The sequence below is a fragment of the Danio rerio genome, chromosome 14 (genome assembly GCF_049306965.1).
Source record: "Danio rerio strain Tuebingen ecotype United States chromosome 14, GRCz12tu, whole genome shotgun sequence".
Lineage (NCBI taxonomy): Eukaryota > Metazoa > Chordata > Actinopteri > Cypriniformes > Danionidae > Danio > Danio rerio.
The window spans coordinates 58,383,049-58,401,922 of record NC_133189.1 but is presented as its reverse complement, the minus strand read 5'-3'; the positions used below and the strand labels follow the sequence as shown (position 1 = coordinate 58,401,922).

Below are 18,874 nucleotides of genomic sequence, written 5' to 3'. Positions count from 1 at the left end.
AAAGTAAAAATGGTCGCACCCAACTGAGCCTGGTTTCTCTCCAGGTTTCCGTCCTTCACTTTGGTCAATTGGTAAAGATTGTTCCTCCACTGGCATGCTTGGTTTGGACTTTTGGAGCTGCGCATGGATGGATTTGCTCTTTAATATTTGGACAGCAGTGAAGATTAAACCACACTGAACTGAACTGAACTGGACTTCAGCTCTGAAGACTGGACTGACACGACATCAGTTCACTAGAACTTCTGGGCTCTATATTGACGGTGCGTGTGCAAAACGCTGTCAGGGCGTGTCTGAATCCATATTTGCAAATTTAAGGATGGGAAAATCCGCTTTTCGCCGTGGCGCATGGTCTAAAAGGGTTGAGTTTATTTTCTTAATGAGTTATAGGTGTGTTTTGAGAATAAACCAATCAGAGTCTCATCTCCCATTCCCTTTAAGAGCCAGCTGCGTCACGACAAGAGCGCATTCGCTATTTGCAGGACTAAAGTAAGTTCACTTTCGCTTTTGCTCTTGTGGATAGGGAATCGTGTTGTACGCACAGACACCAATTAGTCTATAAATAATTAATTTTGTTTGTTAAGCACAAATATTTGTTTCAAAACTATTTCTAAATTCAGTTCTAATTTCCAACAAACGAATAAATGAACAATAATAATGACGTGTGCTCAAAATGCTGAGTTATATCCTAAAACACATGCTGTGCCCCATATGGTCTAAAACCTGACAGGTGGGCAAATCTAAGCTTGTTTTTAATAAAACAAATATAAATATGGATATAATAAATAATACTGCTAATAATAATAACATTATACAAAAGCAAATTGTTATGAATGAACTGAAAAAGCCTCCCGAGATGAAGAAAGTATGAAGGCAGTGGTTTTTAAATTCATGTAGGCTAGAAATTAATATGTTTTGTAATATTTTAATCATTTATATTTATATACTATATATATCCTTAATATATTATATCTTTTTCATATGTAAAGATATTTGAGTATTGCTCTACATCTTGTGTGTAGTGTGTAAGCCAGGCGCACTTTGTGCCAGACAGTAGACCGACTTTGTTCTGGTCTAAAGAACAGACTATTTACAGTTTCTCAAAATAGCAACGCGCCAAAACACGCCAGCTTTTTTAGACCAGAACGCCTGTGGGCGCATATATGATCGCAAATGCATTTGCTATTTAAACAGTGTAGCGCAATGCCTCAAAATGACCCTTGCACCGAGGTGAAAGTAGCAAATAGCAATTGCGTTGCGTCTTGCGCCACATTGCGCCGGGTGTATGATATGGCCTTCTGTGTTCAGCTGCTGACACACAATCTACAGTGGAGAAGAGCTTGAGGAATACAGATACACTGAATTATTCTGTTGTTGTTTTAGGGAGAAACTCTCTTCATTTGGACTCATTACTTCTGTAAACAGCACATGTTTTGCTTGTCTAGAAAATGCTTTGATTTTAGAATGTCTTGATATTTGGACTAGAAACAAGACAGAAAGTTTTTTGCAGTGTATACTTTATTTTAGATTGTATCGAGCCTAATATATGACCCTGGAGCATAAAAAGTTTTAGCTTTCGTAGGAATTTTAATTACAGATTTTTCTTTTATGCGAAAAATCATTTGAATATCAAATAAAGCGGTAATAAAACTCTGCACATGGCTACGCGGGGTGCAAAACACCTCACAGTTTTCCTTCAGTCTGCAACATCAGAGGCCACAAAAAGTGCAACGTGCAAAACTGCAGAAATCTCTTCCTCAGTAATGCTAAATGAAGACCATGTTCACATCAAAACACATCACAAAACCTTTTGATTAGTAATATGCATTGCTGAGAACTTTGCACCCTGAGAAATATTATCATCTTCTTACTAACCGTTCGTCAGTAGAAAGCTCGTTTATTTTGCATTCAGATGATGCATTTCCAGAAGTAGACTGTTATTACACATATTTCCCTTTAATGGCCAACCTGTCAGTGGTTTGCACAATTTCAGGATGACTACACTGTAAAAGCATTCAATAAAACACAGATTATTGTAGTATTTTTATTATATTTTTGGCTGTTTGTTCAGTTTAATCTGTTACTTGGAATTGTTTGTGTTTTTGGTGAATTCTGCAAGCAGTTCTTAAATGAAAGCTAGACAATTTAAGAAAGCAATGCCAGCAGAGTCGTCCTCACCTTCCTCATCTCTTTGTAGTTGTGATGTCTGAAGTCCAGCTTGTCTTGGCTGCCGTCCTCTGATTGCCATGGGTAGATATTGTTGGGATCTGAAATAAAACAAGACAATGGACATTTCATGAATATTTCTGTGGCCAGATTTTATTTACACTAATATATTGTTATTGTTTACTTTTAAAATAATCATTTTAATTTGAATAATCTGAATACAGCTATATTTTTCTTGATTGTCTGCGATTATCAGAACATTTCATTTGTGAGATTAATAGTTGCATATTTGGTGTAGTGCATATAAAATAATGGATGATAGGGTGTGCTTATATTATCATGTGTTTTATAAATGGTTGCAATTAGTTGAGGCAAAATAAATGTATTCAGTGTATTCCTTAAAACACAACACAAAGTCATGTGACCATACAGACGTGATTGGATAATTAAACAAAACAGCAGATCAACCGATAATGTGATTGGTTAACTGAGCTAACCAGCAGATGAGCAGATAATGTGATTGGTTAACTGAACTAACCAGTGGATCATTGGATGATGTTATTAGCTAATCAAACCAACCAGTGGTTAAACAGGTTTACCTGCTGCTTGTCGAACTTCAATTTAATTATTGACAATCTGCATAACAGGGGCAGCACAGTAGCGCAGTTGGTAGCACAATCGCCTCACAGCAAGAAGGTTGCTGGTTCAAGCAATGGCTGGGTCAGTTGGTGCTTCTGTGTGGAGTTTGCATGTTCTCGCCATGTTGGCGTGGGTTTCCTCCGTGGGTTCTGTCCAAACACATGTATCAGTGTGTGAATGAGTGTGTATGGGTGTTTGTCAGTGATGGGTTGCAGCTGGAAGGGCATCCTCTGTGTAAAACATATGCTGGATAAGTTGGCGGTTCATTCCGCTGTGGTGACCCCAGATTAATAAAAGGACTAAGCTGAAAAGAAAATTAATAAATGAATGAATTTGCATAACATTTACAGGATGGTTTTGTTCCTTTGAGCACACACACTGTAAAACAGTGCGGGGTTAAGTTAGTAATTAAGTTAATTGTTTGTACAAATTTGAGTGGATTGAACATAAAACAACCCAAAAACGACCCAACAATTGTGATGATTCAGCTCGTTTTAAATAAGAAATTAGAACAAATAGCAAAAGTCATTTTGTGAGTGCATGTGATGGAGACGCTGATTGATTTGCACTGTTTTTCACATAATTTAAAGTCCCACTGTTTAAATAGAGCCGTCACACTGTGTGTGTGTGTGTGTGTGTGTGTGTGTGTGTGTGTGTGTGTGTGTTTGTGTGTGTGTGTGTGTGTGTGTGTGTGTGGTACCTGGCAGCTCGCATCCCATAATTTCAGCTCTCAGGCAGATGGTGCCATTCTTGAACCAGCTCTGTGGGTTAATGCGGATGTATTGTGCCACCGCCGGCTCAGGCAGAAGCGCTAGCACTGGCGTTTCACTGTCTGTGTTTCCCTCAAACACCTGTTAGCATACAACAGTGCTTCAGCATACAGAGCCTACAGAGCAGGGATGCCAAACTTAATTCCTGGAGGGCCGCAGCTCTGCACAGTTTAGTTCCAACCCTAATTAAACACCTGATCAAAGTAATTGAGTCCTTCAGGCTTGTGGGAAACCTACAGGTAAGTGTGTTGGAGCAGGGTTGGAACTAAACTGTGCAGAGCAGCGGCCCTCCAGGAATTGAGTTTGACTTCCCTGCTATAGAGGATGTGCACAGCTAGTGTGTTTCAGCCACTGATAAACATCCAGTAACAGGTTAATGTTAGGGCTGCTGCATTATGGGAGAAAGCGCAATCATGATTACACAAAATGATATATTTATACAGTTGAAGTCAGAATTATTCGGCTTCCGGTGAATTTTCCTTTTCCAAATATTCCACAGATGATGTTGAACAGATTCAGGAATTGTTCACAGTGTTTCCTCTAATATTTGTTTATCTGGAGCTACTAAGGTCTGTCTTCAGAAATATAAGCCTGACATTGATTAAACTGCTCATTCTGACACTCTTCGGAGGAAGACTATTCATTTGTTCTGGCAGTGCTCCTTCACAGAGAGATTCTGGTCAGATTTGTTGATCTTTATTCAATCTTATATTATGGGTGACTTTTCCTTTTCTTTTAAAGTTATATTGTTTGGATTGTTTGATGATTCTAAAGAAAACATGGAAAAAGTATATATAATTAATTTGTGTATTCTATTAGCCAAGTTTCATATTCACAAACAGAAGTTTAGTGGCTCTAAACCTTTTTTTGATCTGTTCAAAATCGACCTAGACCAATATTTGGAAACTATCCAGCATTCTCTTCATCCAAAAGCAACAAAAACGGTATCCTTATATTCTTCCTTTGTGTCTCTTTAAGGTGTAACTTTATTTTATCAGTTTTATTTTTGTTACCCTGGTGTTTATTTGTCTTTGTGTGTATTTCTGTGTATTTGTTTATTTATTTGTATTATTTGTCTCTATGTATGTAATTGTATTTGATCGACCTCTTTAATAAAAAAAAAAAAAAAAGAAATTTGTTTATCTGGAGAAAGTCTTATTTGTTTATTTCGGCTTGAACAAAAGCAGCTTTTAATAGTTTTAAAGTCATGTTAAGCTCAATATTATTGGCCCCTTCAGCAATATTAGTGTTGGATTGTCTCCAGAACAAACCACTGTTATACAATAACTTGCCTAATTACCCTAACTTTACCCTAATTACCCTAGTGAAGCCTTTACATGTCACTGTAAGCTGAACACTAGTGTCTTGAAGAATATCTAGACTAATATTATGTGCTGTCATCATGGAGAAGAGAAATTAATCAATTATTTGTATTAAGTTATTAAAACTAAGAAAAAATATAAAGTAGGGCGAATAATTCAGGAGGGCTAATAATTCTGACTTAAATATATATGCACATAAATATATATATATAGTTTCTGACAGTTAATGAAGGTAATAAAGTGTCAACATACCGCCTCTTGTGTCCCGTTCATGCACGGCTTCCATTTGATGGTGTCATTGCTGACCTGAACCTTGAAGCTTTCCACATAGTCCAAGCTACAGAATATAAGTCACACACTGTAAATGCTGAAATGCACTATTTTTATTGATTACGTCTTTATTAGATTTCAAATACACTGAAAACAAATATATTCTGCTCACCATTTCATACATAAATAAAATTTCATAAAACACCAAACCATTCAAAACACACTTTTATACACTAAATTAACAACTTACTTTACATGCTAATTTGCACATAACAGCTGCACATATACCGGTGTATACTGTAATATAGCTGTACATACACTTGTCTATTTGTATATTTGCATTCAGCACTTACTTCTATTTTTTAAATATATTTATTATCTGTTTATTGTCCTGTCTCTGTAATTCTGTTGCACTGTAGAAGCTCTGTCACCAAAACTCCTCGTACATACCTGGCAATAAAGCTCTTTCTGATTCTGATTCAAAGGCTTGTTGTTTAAAAAATGGTCAAGAAATTCTAGAAACGAATACTTTTACTTAGTAAAGACACTTTAAACTGTTTAATAGTGACGATAAAGACATTTATAATGTCACTAAAGACTTCTATTTCAGATAAATGCTATTCTACAGAATCTTTTATTCATCAAAGAAAGCTGCTTGCTGCACAATAATAATACTATTAATGCTAATACCAATAATAAAATGATATTCGAGCTGCAAAGCTGAATATTAGAATGAAGATCATGTGACTGGAGTAATAATGCAAAAATAATTCAGCTTTGAAATCAAAGGATTACATTACATTTTAAATATATATTCAAATTGGGTGGCGCAGTGGGTAGCACTCCAGTTGCTGGTTCGAGTCCCGGCTGGGTCAGTTGGTGTTTCTGTGTGGAGTTTGCATGTTCTCCCCGTGTTGGTGTGGGTTTCCTCCGGGCGCTCCGGTTTCCCCCACAGTCCAAACACATGCGCTATAGGGGAACTGATCAACTACACTGGCCTTTGTGTGTGTGTGTGTGTGTGTGTGTGTGTGTGTGTGTGTGTGTGTGTGTGTGTGTGTGTGTGTGTGTGTGTGTGTGTGTGTGTATATGTATGGGTGTTTTTCAGTACTGAGTTTCAGCTGGAAGTGCATCTGCTGTGTAAAACATACAGTATGCTGGAATAGTTGGTGGTTCATTCCGCTGTGGTAACCCCTGATTGATAAAGGGAATAAGTTGATTGAAAGGGAATGAATGAATATATATTCAAATATTAATTTTAAATAGTAAAAATATTTTAAATTCTGCTGCATGTTTTTTAAACATTCTTAAAAACATTATAGAGTATTATACTGATTTCTGAAGGATCATGAAATCTAAAGACTGAATTAATGATGCAGAAAATTAATAATAATAATATTAATAATAATAAAAATTAAACAATCAAGATTTGTTGAGACTTTAAAAATGCTCTTTACAAAACATTAAAATTTTGACTGCTCTAAAATGTATGTGTGATTGCAGTATATTCATATATGTAATGTAATGTAATGTGTATTTATATAGCGCATTTATTGTGTATGGCCATACACCCAAAGCGCTTCACAATCATGAGGGGGGGTCTCTCCACACCACCACCAGTGTGCAGCATCCACTTGGATGATGCGACGGCTGCCACAGGACAACGGCGCCAGTGCGCTCACCACACACCAGCTATTGGTGGAGTGGAGAGACAGTGATAGAGCCAATTCAGTGGATGGGGATGATTGGGAGGCCATGATCGTATGGGCCGATAGAGGGACTTTGGCCAGGACACCGGGGTTACACCCCTGCTCTTTCACGAGAAGTGCCATGGGATTATTAATGACCACAGAGAGTCAGGACCTCGGTTTAACGTCTCATCCGAAAGACGGCGCCCACTGACAGTGTAGTGTCCCCTTCACTTTTACTGGGGCATTAGGACTCACTTAGACCTCAGGTTGAGCGCCCCCTGCTGGCCTCACTAACACCACTTCCAACAGCAACCTAGTGTTCCCTAGTGTTCTCCCATCCAGGTACTGACCAGGCTCAGCCCTGCTTAGCTTTAGTGAGTAACCGGTCTTGGGCTGCAGGGTGATAAGGCTGTGGCTTATATCACATGTGGGAATATATCACATTTTAATATCTTCAAATAGTAAACAATTATTATTTTATATAGTAAAAGTTCAGATTTTGCTGTACTTTAAGTCATTAAATAAATACAGAAAATGCAATAAATACAGACTTGGTGAGAATTATATATATATATATATATATATATATATATATATATATATATATATATATATATATATATATATATATAAAAATATATAATTGGCTTTTTAGAAAACATGTAATGCACAATTGTTCTAAAGCGTCTGAATGTCATGATCACCAGCGATACAGCCTGTGCAAATTGCAGGTAAACACACATTACAGACTACAGATCCCAGTCATGCAACACACAAACTCACCTGCTCCAAGTCACCATTGATTAGACACTCACAGCTGAAGCTGCTTTTGGACTGATTACACAGACTATATACACACCTCTCAAACACACACATGTGCTGAGTCTTGTTTTCTGTTATCGTGACATTACAACGTGTTTCCTTTGTCTTGCTTTGCCGTATTTTGATCCCCCCTTGTGAATCTGTTTAGCCCTGTCTGCTGCTGCCCTCGCCTGTTCCTGTGACTACATTTCTTATCTGCCTTATACATCTGTTTGGTCCTGTGTTGATCATTGCTTGCCTGACCATTCTTGTAAACCTGCATTTGGATCCTCACCCACGTTGTCAGCGTCACATCCTCGGTTACACTGAGTGTTAGTGTATAGTGAACGGTAGTACCTCCATATAGAGCTGCGTCCCTGCAGAATGACAGCTGTGAACCGAGTCAGTTTCTGGGCATGGATCTGCAGCCACTGTTGCTGGTCTTCATACTGCGCACACCAGCCTCCGTCATAGATATCTCCATCCTCCACACCAGACTGCAGAAACAAACACGGTCATGATCATATGACAACTAATATAACCATGATTATGATACTATATTGCTGATATTGATTAATGAGATTTTTTAAAGCTGCATTTAGTTGATCAGTCAAATTGTGTGTTTTCCAGTACTGGGTTGCAGCTGGAAAAGCATCCGCTGTTTAAAACATATGCTAGAATAGTTGGTGGTTCATTCCACGGTGGAGACCCCTGATGAATAAAGGCTTTATAAGCTGTGTGCATCACCTGTATGTTGAGTCGGCCCCTGTGCGGCCCCAGGCCCCGGCGCAGGTATGAAGACGCCTGAATCTGCGAGTCTTTGACTTTCAGAGACTCCAAACCCAAAGGAGGACACTCTGAGGAGCAGAGAGAAGACTGTAAAGGGGTGCTCCAATGCTATTTCATGCATACAGGGTTATTTACCTGATTAAAGGTCTCGTGAAATGCTTTAAACTGTGCATTTTTATTGGATGTTTGATGTAATCTCAACTGAAACATGAAGAGAGGGCGGGGCATAGTGTAGCTCCTCCCCTTTTACATTCATTCATTCATTTTTGGCTTAGTCCATTTATTATTCTGGGGTTGCCACAGCGGATTGAACCACCAACTTATCAAGCATATGTTTTACGCAGCAGATGCCTATCCAGCTGCAACCCATCACTGGGAAACACCCATACACACTCATTCACACACTCACTCATACACTATGGCCAGTTTAGTTGATCAGTTCCCCTATAGCGCATGTGTTTGGACTGTGGGGGAAACCGGCGCACCCTGAGGAAACCCACGCCAACACGGGGAGAACATGCAAACTCCACACAGAAATGTCAACTGACCCAGCCAATTCTCGAACCAGCGACCTTCTTGCCCACTGCACCACCACGTCGCCCCTCCCCTTTTACAAAAACAGCCAATAGTATTATTTTTTCACAGCTCTGCCAGTGATCATGTGCATCCAATGAGGAGGAGGAGGAGGCGGGGCATATCAGATACTAGAGAGCATTTGATTGGTCAGAAGATTTAATGTGAAGCTCAAATATTAGGTGGTGTGAAAAAAACTGATCCATTAAGGTGGAAGTGACAAACTACACATTACAAATGCAAATTTTGTCACTGTTTCGGAGCACACTGGCTTATAGATATCCTAAAAACTGACAGACTGATACTAACATCTAAAGCAACTCTATTTTAATTTGATGGGACCTTTAAAGAGTTCAAATCTCATGTTTAAACACTGATCAATTTAAAAATATACATATATTTGGGCAAAACACAGTGGCTGTTTCTCAGTGTGTTCTCATGCGATCTTCTGTTCTCGTGTAACATTATCGTTATCATAATCAGCAACCAAAATCAGTTCCAATGAATAAAACCACAAGAACAGAGGGCTCATGACAGAACCCGGATGCATTCCTGATATTAAGGATGCATCGAATACAGATTGTGTCACAAAAAGACTTCAACTCTTGTGTGCTGTTGGGTTGTTTTCATGCACTCCGGGCTGATTTTGAGACCTCATCTTTCTCTGTTATCAGTAAGTTTTTCTGACAAATCTTATTTTGACACATATTTTCAGAAAATACTTTGGAAATGTTCATAAACTCATCAACACACTCTCCCCTTTGGTGATGTTGGTGCTGTTTTTGCTCCATTGACTTCCATTGTAATCACATTTATTGGATGTAAAGCCATTACAGCAGATAATCATGCAGTACTGACTGCTGCTGGTTTAATTAGGTACAATTAATAATGGTTTTAAAAACTTCTAATAAAACTGTGATTATGATGGAAATCAATGGGGCAAAAACAGCACCAGCATAACCAAAGGGGAGTCAGTCTGACACGAGGGTTAAATCTTCCTCTCCTGAAGTCCTGTGGAAGTGCTCAGGCTCTGGTTGATCTGACTCAGGCTGATGCTCTGCTCTGTCAGCATTTCCCAGTTATTCATCTGAGCGAGGCCTGATTTTCCAGTTCATGTTCAGACATCTGGATTAACTCCTGCCGCTGGGCTCGTCTTTATGAGGTGTGCCATGAGGTTGTGATTGTGTTTGTTGCACAACCCCTGAGAAAATCACATGGCAATCCTGCTGTGTTGCACACCGAACATCAGTTCTCTCGTTTGTGGAGTTTCATTGATTGATTCATTCATTCTCCGTCAGCTTAGTCCCTTTATTAATCAGGGGTCTCCACAGTGGAATGAACCACCAACTATTCTAGCATATGTTTTACACAGTGGATGCCAATCTAACTGCAACCCAATACTGGGAAACACCCATGCACACTCATTCACACACACACTCTTACGCTACGGCCAGTTTAGTTGATCAATTCCCCTATAGCGCATGTGTTTGGACTGTGGGGGAAACCCACGCCAACACGGGGAGAACATGCAAACTTCACATAGAAACACCAACTGTCCCAGTCTGGACTTAAACCAGAGACCTTCTTGCCGCCTGATTATAAGTGTTTTTGTTCTTCAGCTGCAGCTTGATCAGTTCTGCAGATGTCTTTATTTCCGTCAGCTTGATATAAGATGTGAGAGTGGCCCGTTACTCTGACCACAGCATTCCTGCAGTATTTAATCAATGGAAAATCCAGCTTCAGCTTCTGTGGTTTGTGTGTTTAGTGGAGAAACTCTTCCCCGATGACCCAGTTGGCTTTTAGATCAGGAAGAGGAATCTGAATTACGTAACATGCATGTTCATGAGCTGAGTTATTGTAAAGAGATCATAAATAACTGCGTGCATGTTTTCATTTATATTAAAGGGATAGTTCACCCAGTTTATTCAGCAATTACTTTTAAACATGTGTGACTTGCTTTTATTCTGTCGAACAGAAAGGAAGATATTTTGAAGAATGCTGGATATGATATATGTGTATGTGATTGTTCATGTTAGTAAATAGATTAGCGGATGCAGCGCTACTTTAAAGAGATTTCTCCTCACCAAACACCGGTGGTTCTGTGCTCTCTCTGCTGCTCCAGACTCTCTTCTCCACTGTTTTGTCGATGCTTTCACTCAGGTCCTCTGTGCTGAAGCTCACTGTGGATGTTCTGGGGGGTTTGGATGAAGGGGAGACTGTGGATCTGCTAGTTTCAGAGGGTTTGGAAGTTTTTCCGCTGGTTTCAGTCGGTTTAAGGGGTTTTATACTGGCTTCAGTGGGTTTGAAAGGGTTTCCTGTGGGTTTCAGAGCTCTGGAGAAGGTTTCAGTGGGTTTGGGGGTTTTTCTTCTGGTTTCAGTGGGTATGGGAGGGTTCCCTGTGGGTTTTAGAGCTCTGGAGGAGGCTTTAGATTTAGGGGTTTTTCTGCTGGCTTCAGTTGGTTTCAGAGTATTTCTGCTGGTTTCAGTCAGTTTGGGGGGTTTTCCTGCGGGTTTTAGAGCTCTGGTTGAGGTTTCAGTGGGTTTGGGGGGTTTTCCGCTGGTTTTAGTGGGTTTGGGAGTTTTTCTGCTGGTTTTAGTGGGTTTGGGAGGTTTTCTGCTGGTTTTAGTGGGTTTGGGAGGTTTTCTGCTGGTTTCAGTAGGTTGAGGAGTATTTCTGCTGGTTTCGGTGGGTTTGGGGGTTTTTCCTGTGGGTTTCAGAGCTCTGGATGACGTTTCAGTGGGTTTGATGGTCAGCGTTTTTACACCTTGAATAAAGTAAAATTAAGCACTTTTAGAGCACTTTCCAGGTTCATTATCATATCATTGTACATTACAGTGCATTACAGTATAGCATAGCGTATTATTGTATAGTATAACATTTTAAAGTATAGCACAGTATAGCATTTTATAGTATATTATAGTATAGTACAGTATAGGATAGCATTTTTTAGTGTAGTGTAGTATAGGATAGCATTTAATAGTATAGTATAGTATAGTATCGTATCGTTTAGCATTGTCTAGTATAGTATGGTATAGTACAGTATAGTATAGTATTGTATAGTACAGTATAGTATAGTATAGCTTTTTCTAGTATATTATAGTATAGTACAGTATAGGATAGCATTTAATAGTATAATGTAGTACAGTATAGTATAGTACAGTACAGTATAGTATAGTTTAGCATTTTCTAGTATAGTTTGGTACAGTATAGTATAGTATGGTACAGTACAGTATAGTATAGTGTGGCATAGCATATTACAGTATAGGATAGCATTTTATAGTATAGTACAGTATAGTATTGTGTAGCATAACATAGTATAATATAGTATAGTACAAAATAGCATATTACAGTATAGCATTTTATAGTTTACCATTTTATAGTATAGTATATAGCATAGCATATTATTGTATAGTATAGCATTTAATAGTATAGTATAGTACAGTATAGTATAGTAGCATAACATACAGTATAGAATAGTATAGTATAGTGCAGTTTAACATATTATACTATAACAATTTACAGTACAACATTGTATAGTATAGTACAGTAGAGTACTGTGTAGCATAAAATTATAGTATAGTACAGTTTAGCAAATTACAGTATAGTATTTTATAGTATAGAATATAGCAAAGCATATTATAGTATAGTAAAGCATTTTATAGTGTAGTATAGTACAGTATAGTATTGTGCAGCATAACATAGTATAATATACTACAGTATAGCATATTATAGTATAGCATTTTATAGTATAGTATAGTGTAGTATAGTATATCATGTTATAGTATAGAATGTTATTGTATAGCATTTTATAGTAGTGGATTTTAGTATAGAATACTGAAGTTTAGCATAGTATAGTATAGTTTAGTATAGTATAGTGTGTTTTAAAATAATATAGTGTAGTGCAGTATAGTTGAGTGTATTGTAGTATAGCATATTTTAGTATAGTATAGTATAGAATAGAATGGTATAGTTTTCAAAGAAAAAAACTTTTGATGGTATATTTACCTCAAGTCTAACATTGAAATACTGTCATATACTCTCTAAAACATTGCCTCGTTTCATCTTAAATGTTCGTGTATTTACATTTCTAAGCGTGTACATTAATAAAAAGCTTTGTCAAGTATTCCAGCAGCAGCTGTGTACAGACCGTGTGTGCTGTTGTGTAGTCTGCTGTGTTCCTGAGCTCTTCTTCTGCTGGTGGTGTAGTCTGCAGTAGCTGTGCTGGATTCTCCAGGGTGTCTAATGCTGGTTCTGCTGGGAGAAAGAGCTCCACCAGTATACCTCACACCTCTGCTTCTGCTGGTGTTAGACAGTCTGTCTGCAGTTTCTCCATCACTGATGAGCTCTCCAGAGTTAGTTCTGCATGACCCTCCAGATAAAACTACAGTAAGAGTGAGCAGAGACAGAAGAGAAGCCGCCGCTGCCATCGTGTCGAGGCTCTTCTGTGAAGCAGATTCTGAAGCCCGTAATGATGCAAAACACCGCGACACGACATTACAGCAGATTAACACAGCAGAACACACGCTCACTTCTCAACATAATGTGTATTAATGTAAGAATATAAACTATATCTGTTAAAAATGTAGAACATTGTGCATTATTACCGCTGTTACTTATGGTATTTTGTACTTTATAAATGTTGTATTCTTGTACCGCTATTACTGAGTGCGGAGCGCCACCTAGCGGAAATTGCCCTACATCACTGTACGAGCAGATTAATACAGCAGAACGACTTTACTTTTCTTTTAAATGTGTATTAATACAATATATACATTATATACTTTTAAAATAGAAGATTTTATATGATCACCTTTGTTACTTGTGGTATTTTGTACTTTATACATGTTGTGTTCTTGTACCGCTATTACTGAGTGCGGAGCGCCACCTAGCGGAAATGGCCCTACATCACTGTACGAGCAGATTAATACAGCAGAACGACTTTAGTTTTCTTTTAAATGTGTATAAATACAATATATACATTATTTACTTTTAAAATAGAAGATTTTATATGATCACCTTTGTTACTTGTGGTATTTTGTACTTTATACATGTTGTGTTCTTGTACCGCTGTTATTAACTGCAGAGCGCCATCTAGCGGCTATCAGTGATACAACATGGATTCAAGTCAATTGAGGAAATTATATTGAAGGCTTTCATATTATTACTCATAAAGCACATATTCTGCCTGATCTTATTCCACATCACTAATCATGCCTAATACCTTAATAACTAGCCTATTTAATAACCAATAAGCATCAAATTGTGTTTACTGAGACTAAACTCAAAAGTTGTTTATTAATAGCTTGAATTGTACATTAAAATATAAGAAATTACACTCACTTGTCATTTTGAATGTTTGCTTGTACCGCTAATAATGAGTGCAGAGCGGAGATCAGTGATGCAACACGTTTCAGACCTGTTGAATATGTTTGATCAACTAGGTTATGACTGATAATGCACATATTCGGCAGAAGTTATTGAACTAGTGCTTTAATAGCTATTAATAAGCAGCAAATTAGGAGTTTATTAAGGCAAAAATCAAAGTTATTAGTTAATTAATAGGGAGAATTGTGCCTAAAATATAAAGTGTGACTGAACAATAATCATTCAATGATTTTCCTTTGACTAAGTCCCTTTATTAATCAGGGGGTCACCACAGTGGAATGAACCACCAACTATTCCAGCACATGCTATACACAGAGGATTTCCTTTCAGCTGAAACCCATCACTGAAAAACACCCATACACACTCATTCATTCACACACACACACACATTCATAATAGGGCCAGTGTAGTTGATCAGTTCCCCTATAGCGCATGTGTTTGGACTGTGGGGGAAACCGGAGCACCCGGAGGAAACCCACACCAACACGGGAAGAACATGCAAACTCCACACAGAAATGCCAACTGACCCAGCTGGGACTCGAACCAGCGACTTACTTGCTGTGAGGCGATCGTGCTACCCACTGTGCCACCATGACGCCCCATAATAATATATTTTTAGTATTAATAAAATATTAGTTACACAATAATAATAACAACTAAATTAGATTAGAATTAGTTAAAACCGGTTTAAAAGATGTTAAAAACACAAAGAAACACAAATAGTAGCATATATAATGAATATATAAAGATAAACACTTTTTGTTTTGCACCTAATATTTTTGTTTAAGGACCTAATGGTTTATTATCGGCCTATTATTAAGATATTATCTGTTTATTAATAAATATAAAGCACATATTCTGCATCATGTAAGATCTTAATATTCAACATCAATCCAAACACACACACTACAATGATGAGTAATGAGCTCGAGCGTCCGCTAGATGGAGGCAGAGCACCGCGAATGATTTGACATCTGAAACAGACTCGAATGTGCTGAAGTATGCGGGATTATTCTTCATGCCTGTAGGAAATGCTCAGTCCTGATCAGCTATGATGAGATGTGTGCTGTAGTGGAGCTGTAGCTGATCTCTCTGCTTGCTGTTCAGTTCATTATTAATGCTGCAGCGCTTCAGTAAACCTCAGACAACAACAGCAGAACATCTGAAACAGGCCAACACCACTGCAGCTGATCAGCACCGCCTGTCTATTATTGAAGAGTGTGTGTGTGTGTGTGTGTGTGTGTGTGTGTGTGTGTGTGTGTGCGTGTGTGCGTGTGTGTCTTCTTTATGAAATGTTCCTCATATTAATATTTCAGGATGTCTTTAGATGTTGTTGTAGATGAATTGAGTGTCATTCTGAGCTGAACCATATAGTGTGTGTGTGTGTGTGTGTGTGTGTGTGTGTGTGTACAACACAGCTGATGGAAACATCCCATCACTGATGGAGACACACACTCTCACACTCATTTACACACGCACATTCATACACACACACACACACACACACACACACACACACACACACACACACACACACACACACACACAGTCCTGCACACACTCTTACACTTATTTATGCACACACACTTACTCACACACACACTCACACACAAACACATTCGTTCATTCATGCATACACACACATTCATTTATACACACACACACACACACACACACACACACACACACACACACACACACACACACACACTCACACGTGCACTCCAATACACAAATATTCACACACTCTCAACCCCATACACACATACACACACAAACACACACACATACTCATTCCCACTCTCACATTCATGCACACACAAACTTACGCAAACACACACACACACACACTCTGACTCTTTCAGAAACATGCGGACACACATGCATAAACATACATACACACACACAGATACACACGTGCACACACACACACACACACACACACACATACATAAACATGTACACATTTACATACACTCTCACACACACACACACACACTCACGCACGCCCGCGCACACACACAGTGAAAACAGTGTGTTCTGAAGAACAGCGTGTTCTGCGTATATGTGTGTGTGTGTGTGAGTGTTATGTCTGGTATGAAGCGATGACGTTTCTCACAGGTGAAGTGCAGGAGCCGACAGACTGAACACACACACTTACATACAAACTCCGTGTGTTTTCTCACATATGCCAGAGTGTGTGTGTGTGTGTGTGTGTGTGTGAGCTGATCAGAGTGTGGTTCTGCTGATCCAGGATCAGAACACACTGTTCTAGAAGCAATTGTACACACACACACTCACACACACGCACTCTTCAGCAAACATGTTTATTGGTCCCGGCGGGCCGCTAACACAGAGTCGCTGTTGAGATTATCGCTCTATAAACTGAGTTACTAATTACTCTTCAACTGTACAGATCAATTAAACATCACCTCACTGTTTATATCTGAGTCTAGACGAGTTCAGGCTCTGAAGGATTATTCAGCACACACACACACACACACACGGCACAGCAAACAATTCAGTTGAATTCAGTTGATGTGTGTTTCCTCTACAGTGTGTGTCAGCAGCTGAACACTGAAGTTCTGGTGAGGTGAAGCTGTGTCAGTCCAGTGTTCAGCTGAAGTTCAGTTCAGTGTCACTGTAAGATTCTGACGGTGTGATAATCTTGGATAAATATATCCCGGTTTCACTGTTGTACGTTATTGTGTTTACTGCTCTAAACATGTCCTTTTGTCTGGGTAAAAACTAAACTGTTTTCCTCTTTTAAACACAATATATCTTGCTTTGGGGAACTTATAAATTATTTCAGAGCAGTAAACATGTCAGGGTAGATAATTCAAATGAATCACTGACTTCGCTGTCTTTGTTAGGTCTAAAACCTACGGTGGCTGAGAGAAAACGCAAGCAAATTAAGAAAGGGGAGCCAAGAACATGACGGACCCTGCTGAGATACGGATGTGTTATTATGCTGTGGCTGTTGCTCAGTGGGGTGACACGGTGGCGCAGTGGGTAGCGCTCTCGCCATACAGCAACTCTGGTTTGAGTCCCGGCTGGGTCAGTTGGCATTTCTGTGTGGAGTTTGCATGTTCTCCCCGTGGGTTTCCTCCAGGTGCTCTCAGGGCCGGAGTGGGACTCCTTTTCAGCCCTGGAGTTTCAAGCCTCAGACCGGCCCACCTCAGTTCACGACTGACTATATTGAAATAAGGTCATTTCCAATTCAGTTTCTAATGACACTATCACGTCTTTTTTTGAGAAAACAGCTGCTTTAAAACTTCAAATGTTCAACAACCCTAACAGTATTATATGTCTTAACAAAAAAAAAGAAAAAAAAAAAATTACTCAGCCGAGGATCAAACCCGGGTCGCTGGCGTCAAAACCTAACTACTAACCACTCGTTTGAACCGTACGCCGCCTCAGAGTCTGTACTCCTGCTGCCATTGAGCTGTTTCTCCTCCAGTCATCCTCGCTGTTGCTCCCTCGACAAAAACAACAAGTGGACATGACAGCAGCACGGTGACAGCATTAAATACAGACACTTAAAACTATGACTTTAACACATTTGTGCTCAAGGATGGGTTTTATTTCTGTATCGAGATCGCAAACGAATCTTTTTAACTGGATCTTCTAAGTGAACCGGTTGAAGTAGTTCCCCAAATCGAACTGAATCATTTGGAATGATTTGCGTCTCCAGTAAGCACTTATCCACAAACTCCTTACTGTTTAACAAGCTTAATACCCCCTCTGACTCTAAATAATCCAATATATACTGAGTTATTCAGTTAATAGAACAGTAACATTACATTGAGAAGCGGTGAACCGATAATACTGCGCATGCGAGATTCATGACAGCCTGCTGTGTGACTGAACTGAACTGGAACAACTGCAGCACGGGTGAACAGAGGGCTTAAATGAGAGGATCTGGTGAAAAACACAAGTTTATTTCATAACAGACAATCATAATGGAGTGTAAATAAGGGAATCAGGCTTCAGTTTGGTTGCAGAACTTTACTGTAAGACGTTTTTCAGATCATGGTGATGGTTTGATGACAGAAATGACTATTGCTGAATACATAATGTTGAGTCCTAACATCCACGTTAAAGATCTGAACTTCCCATCACTACTGTGTGTCTAACCTCAGAGCAGCCCTGCACACATAGTGTACTTCAGGCTGAGTCTGAGTTTGAGGATGGTAGATGGTATTGGTAGATGATGGTGTTCATGTGTCCTCTGAATACAGGCTTCAGAAAATGTATGACTGAGTTTTTATTATGTAATATTTATTCAATTATTTAATCTAACAAATATCCTTAATAAAAAAAAAAAACAATACTGAAACTAATGAAAACGAAACTAAAACTAAATAATTTCAAAATATAGAAACTAATAAACACTAGTAAATCTGCCTCTAAAACTAAACTAAACTAAATAATAAACTAAACTAAACTAAACTAATGATAAATTCAAAACTA

At 38.7% G+C, this 18,874-nt stretch overlaps 1 protein-coding gene across 2 annotated transcripts in view; it reads right to left on the bottom strand.

The window, feature by feature from the left end:
• cpxm1b (carboxypeptidase X (M14 family), member 1b) overlaps window positions 1-13,462 on the bottom strand; it is a 30,921-nt gene extending 17,459 nt beyond the window's left edge. The window contains exons 1-7 of one of the 2 annotated variants that reach the window (XM_009291302.5): window positions 13,164-13,462; window positions 11,100-11,780; window positions 8,401-8,510; window positions 8,011-8,150; window positions 5,147-5,231; window positions 3,503-3,653; window positions 2,176-2,264 (exon numbers count right to left, since the gene is read on the bottom strand). In XM_009291302.5, the coding sequence (XP_009289577.2) occupies window positions 2,176-2,264; window positions 3,503-3,653; window positions 5,147-5,231; window positions 8,011-8,150; window positions 8,401-8,510; window positions 11,100-11,780; window positions 13,164-13,443 (1,536 nt within the window). In that variant the 5' untranslated portion in view covers window positions 13,444-13,462. The remainder of the gene's footprint in view (window positions 1-2,175; window positions 2,265-3,502; window positions 3,654-5,146; window positions 5,232-8,010; window positions 8,151-8,400; window positions 8,511-11,099; window positions 11,781-13,163) is intronic. The other variant, XM_073922355.1, reaches the window with a different exon arrangement.
• Between the last annotated feature and the right edge of the window lie 5,412 nt (window positions 13,463-18,874).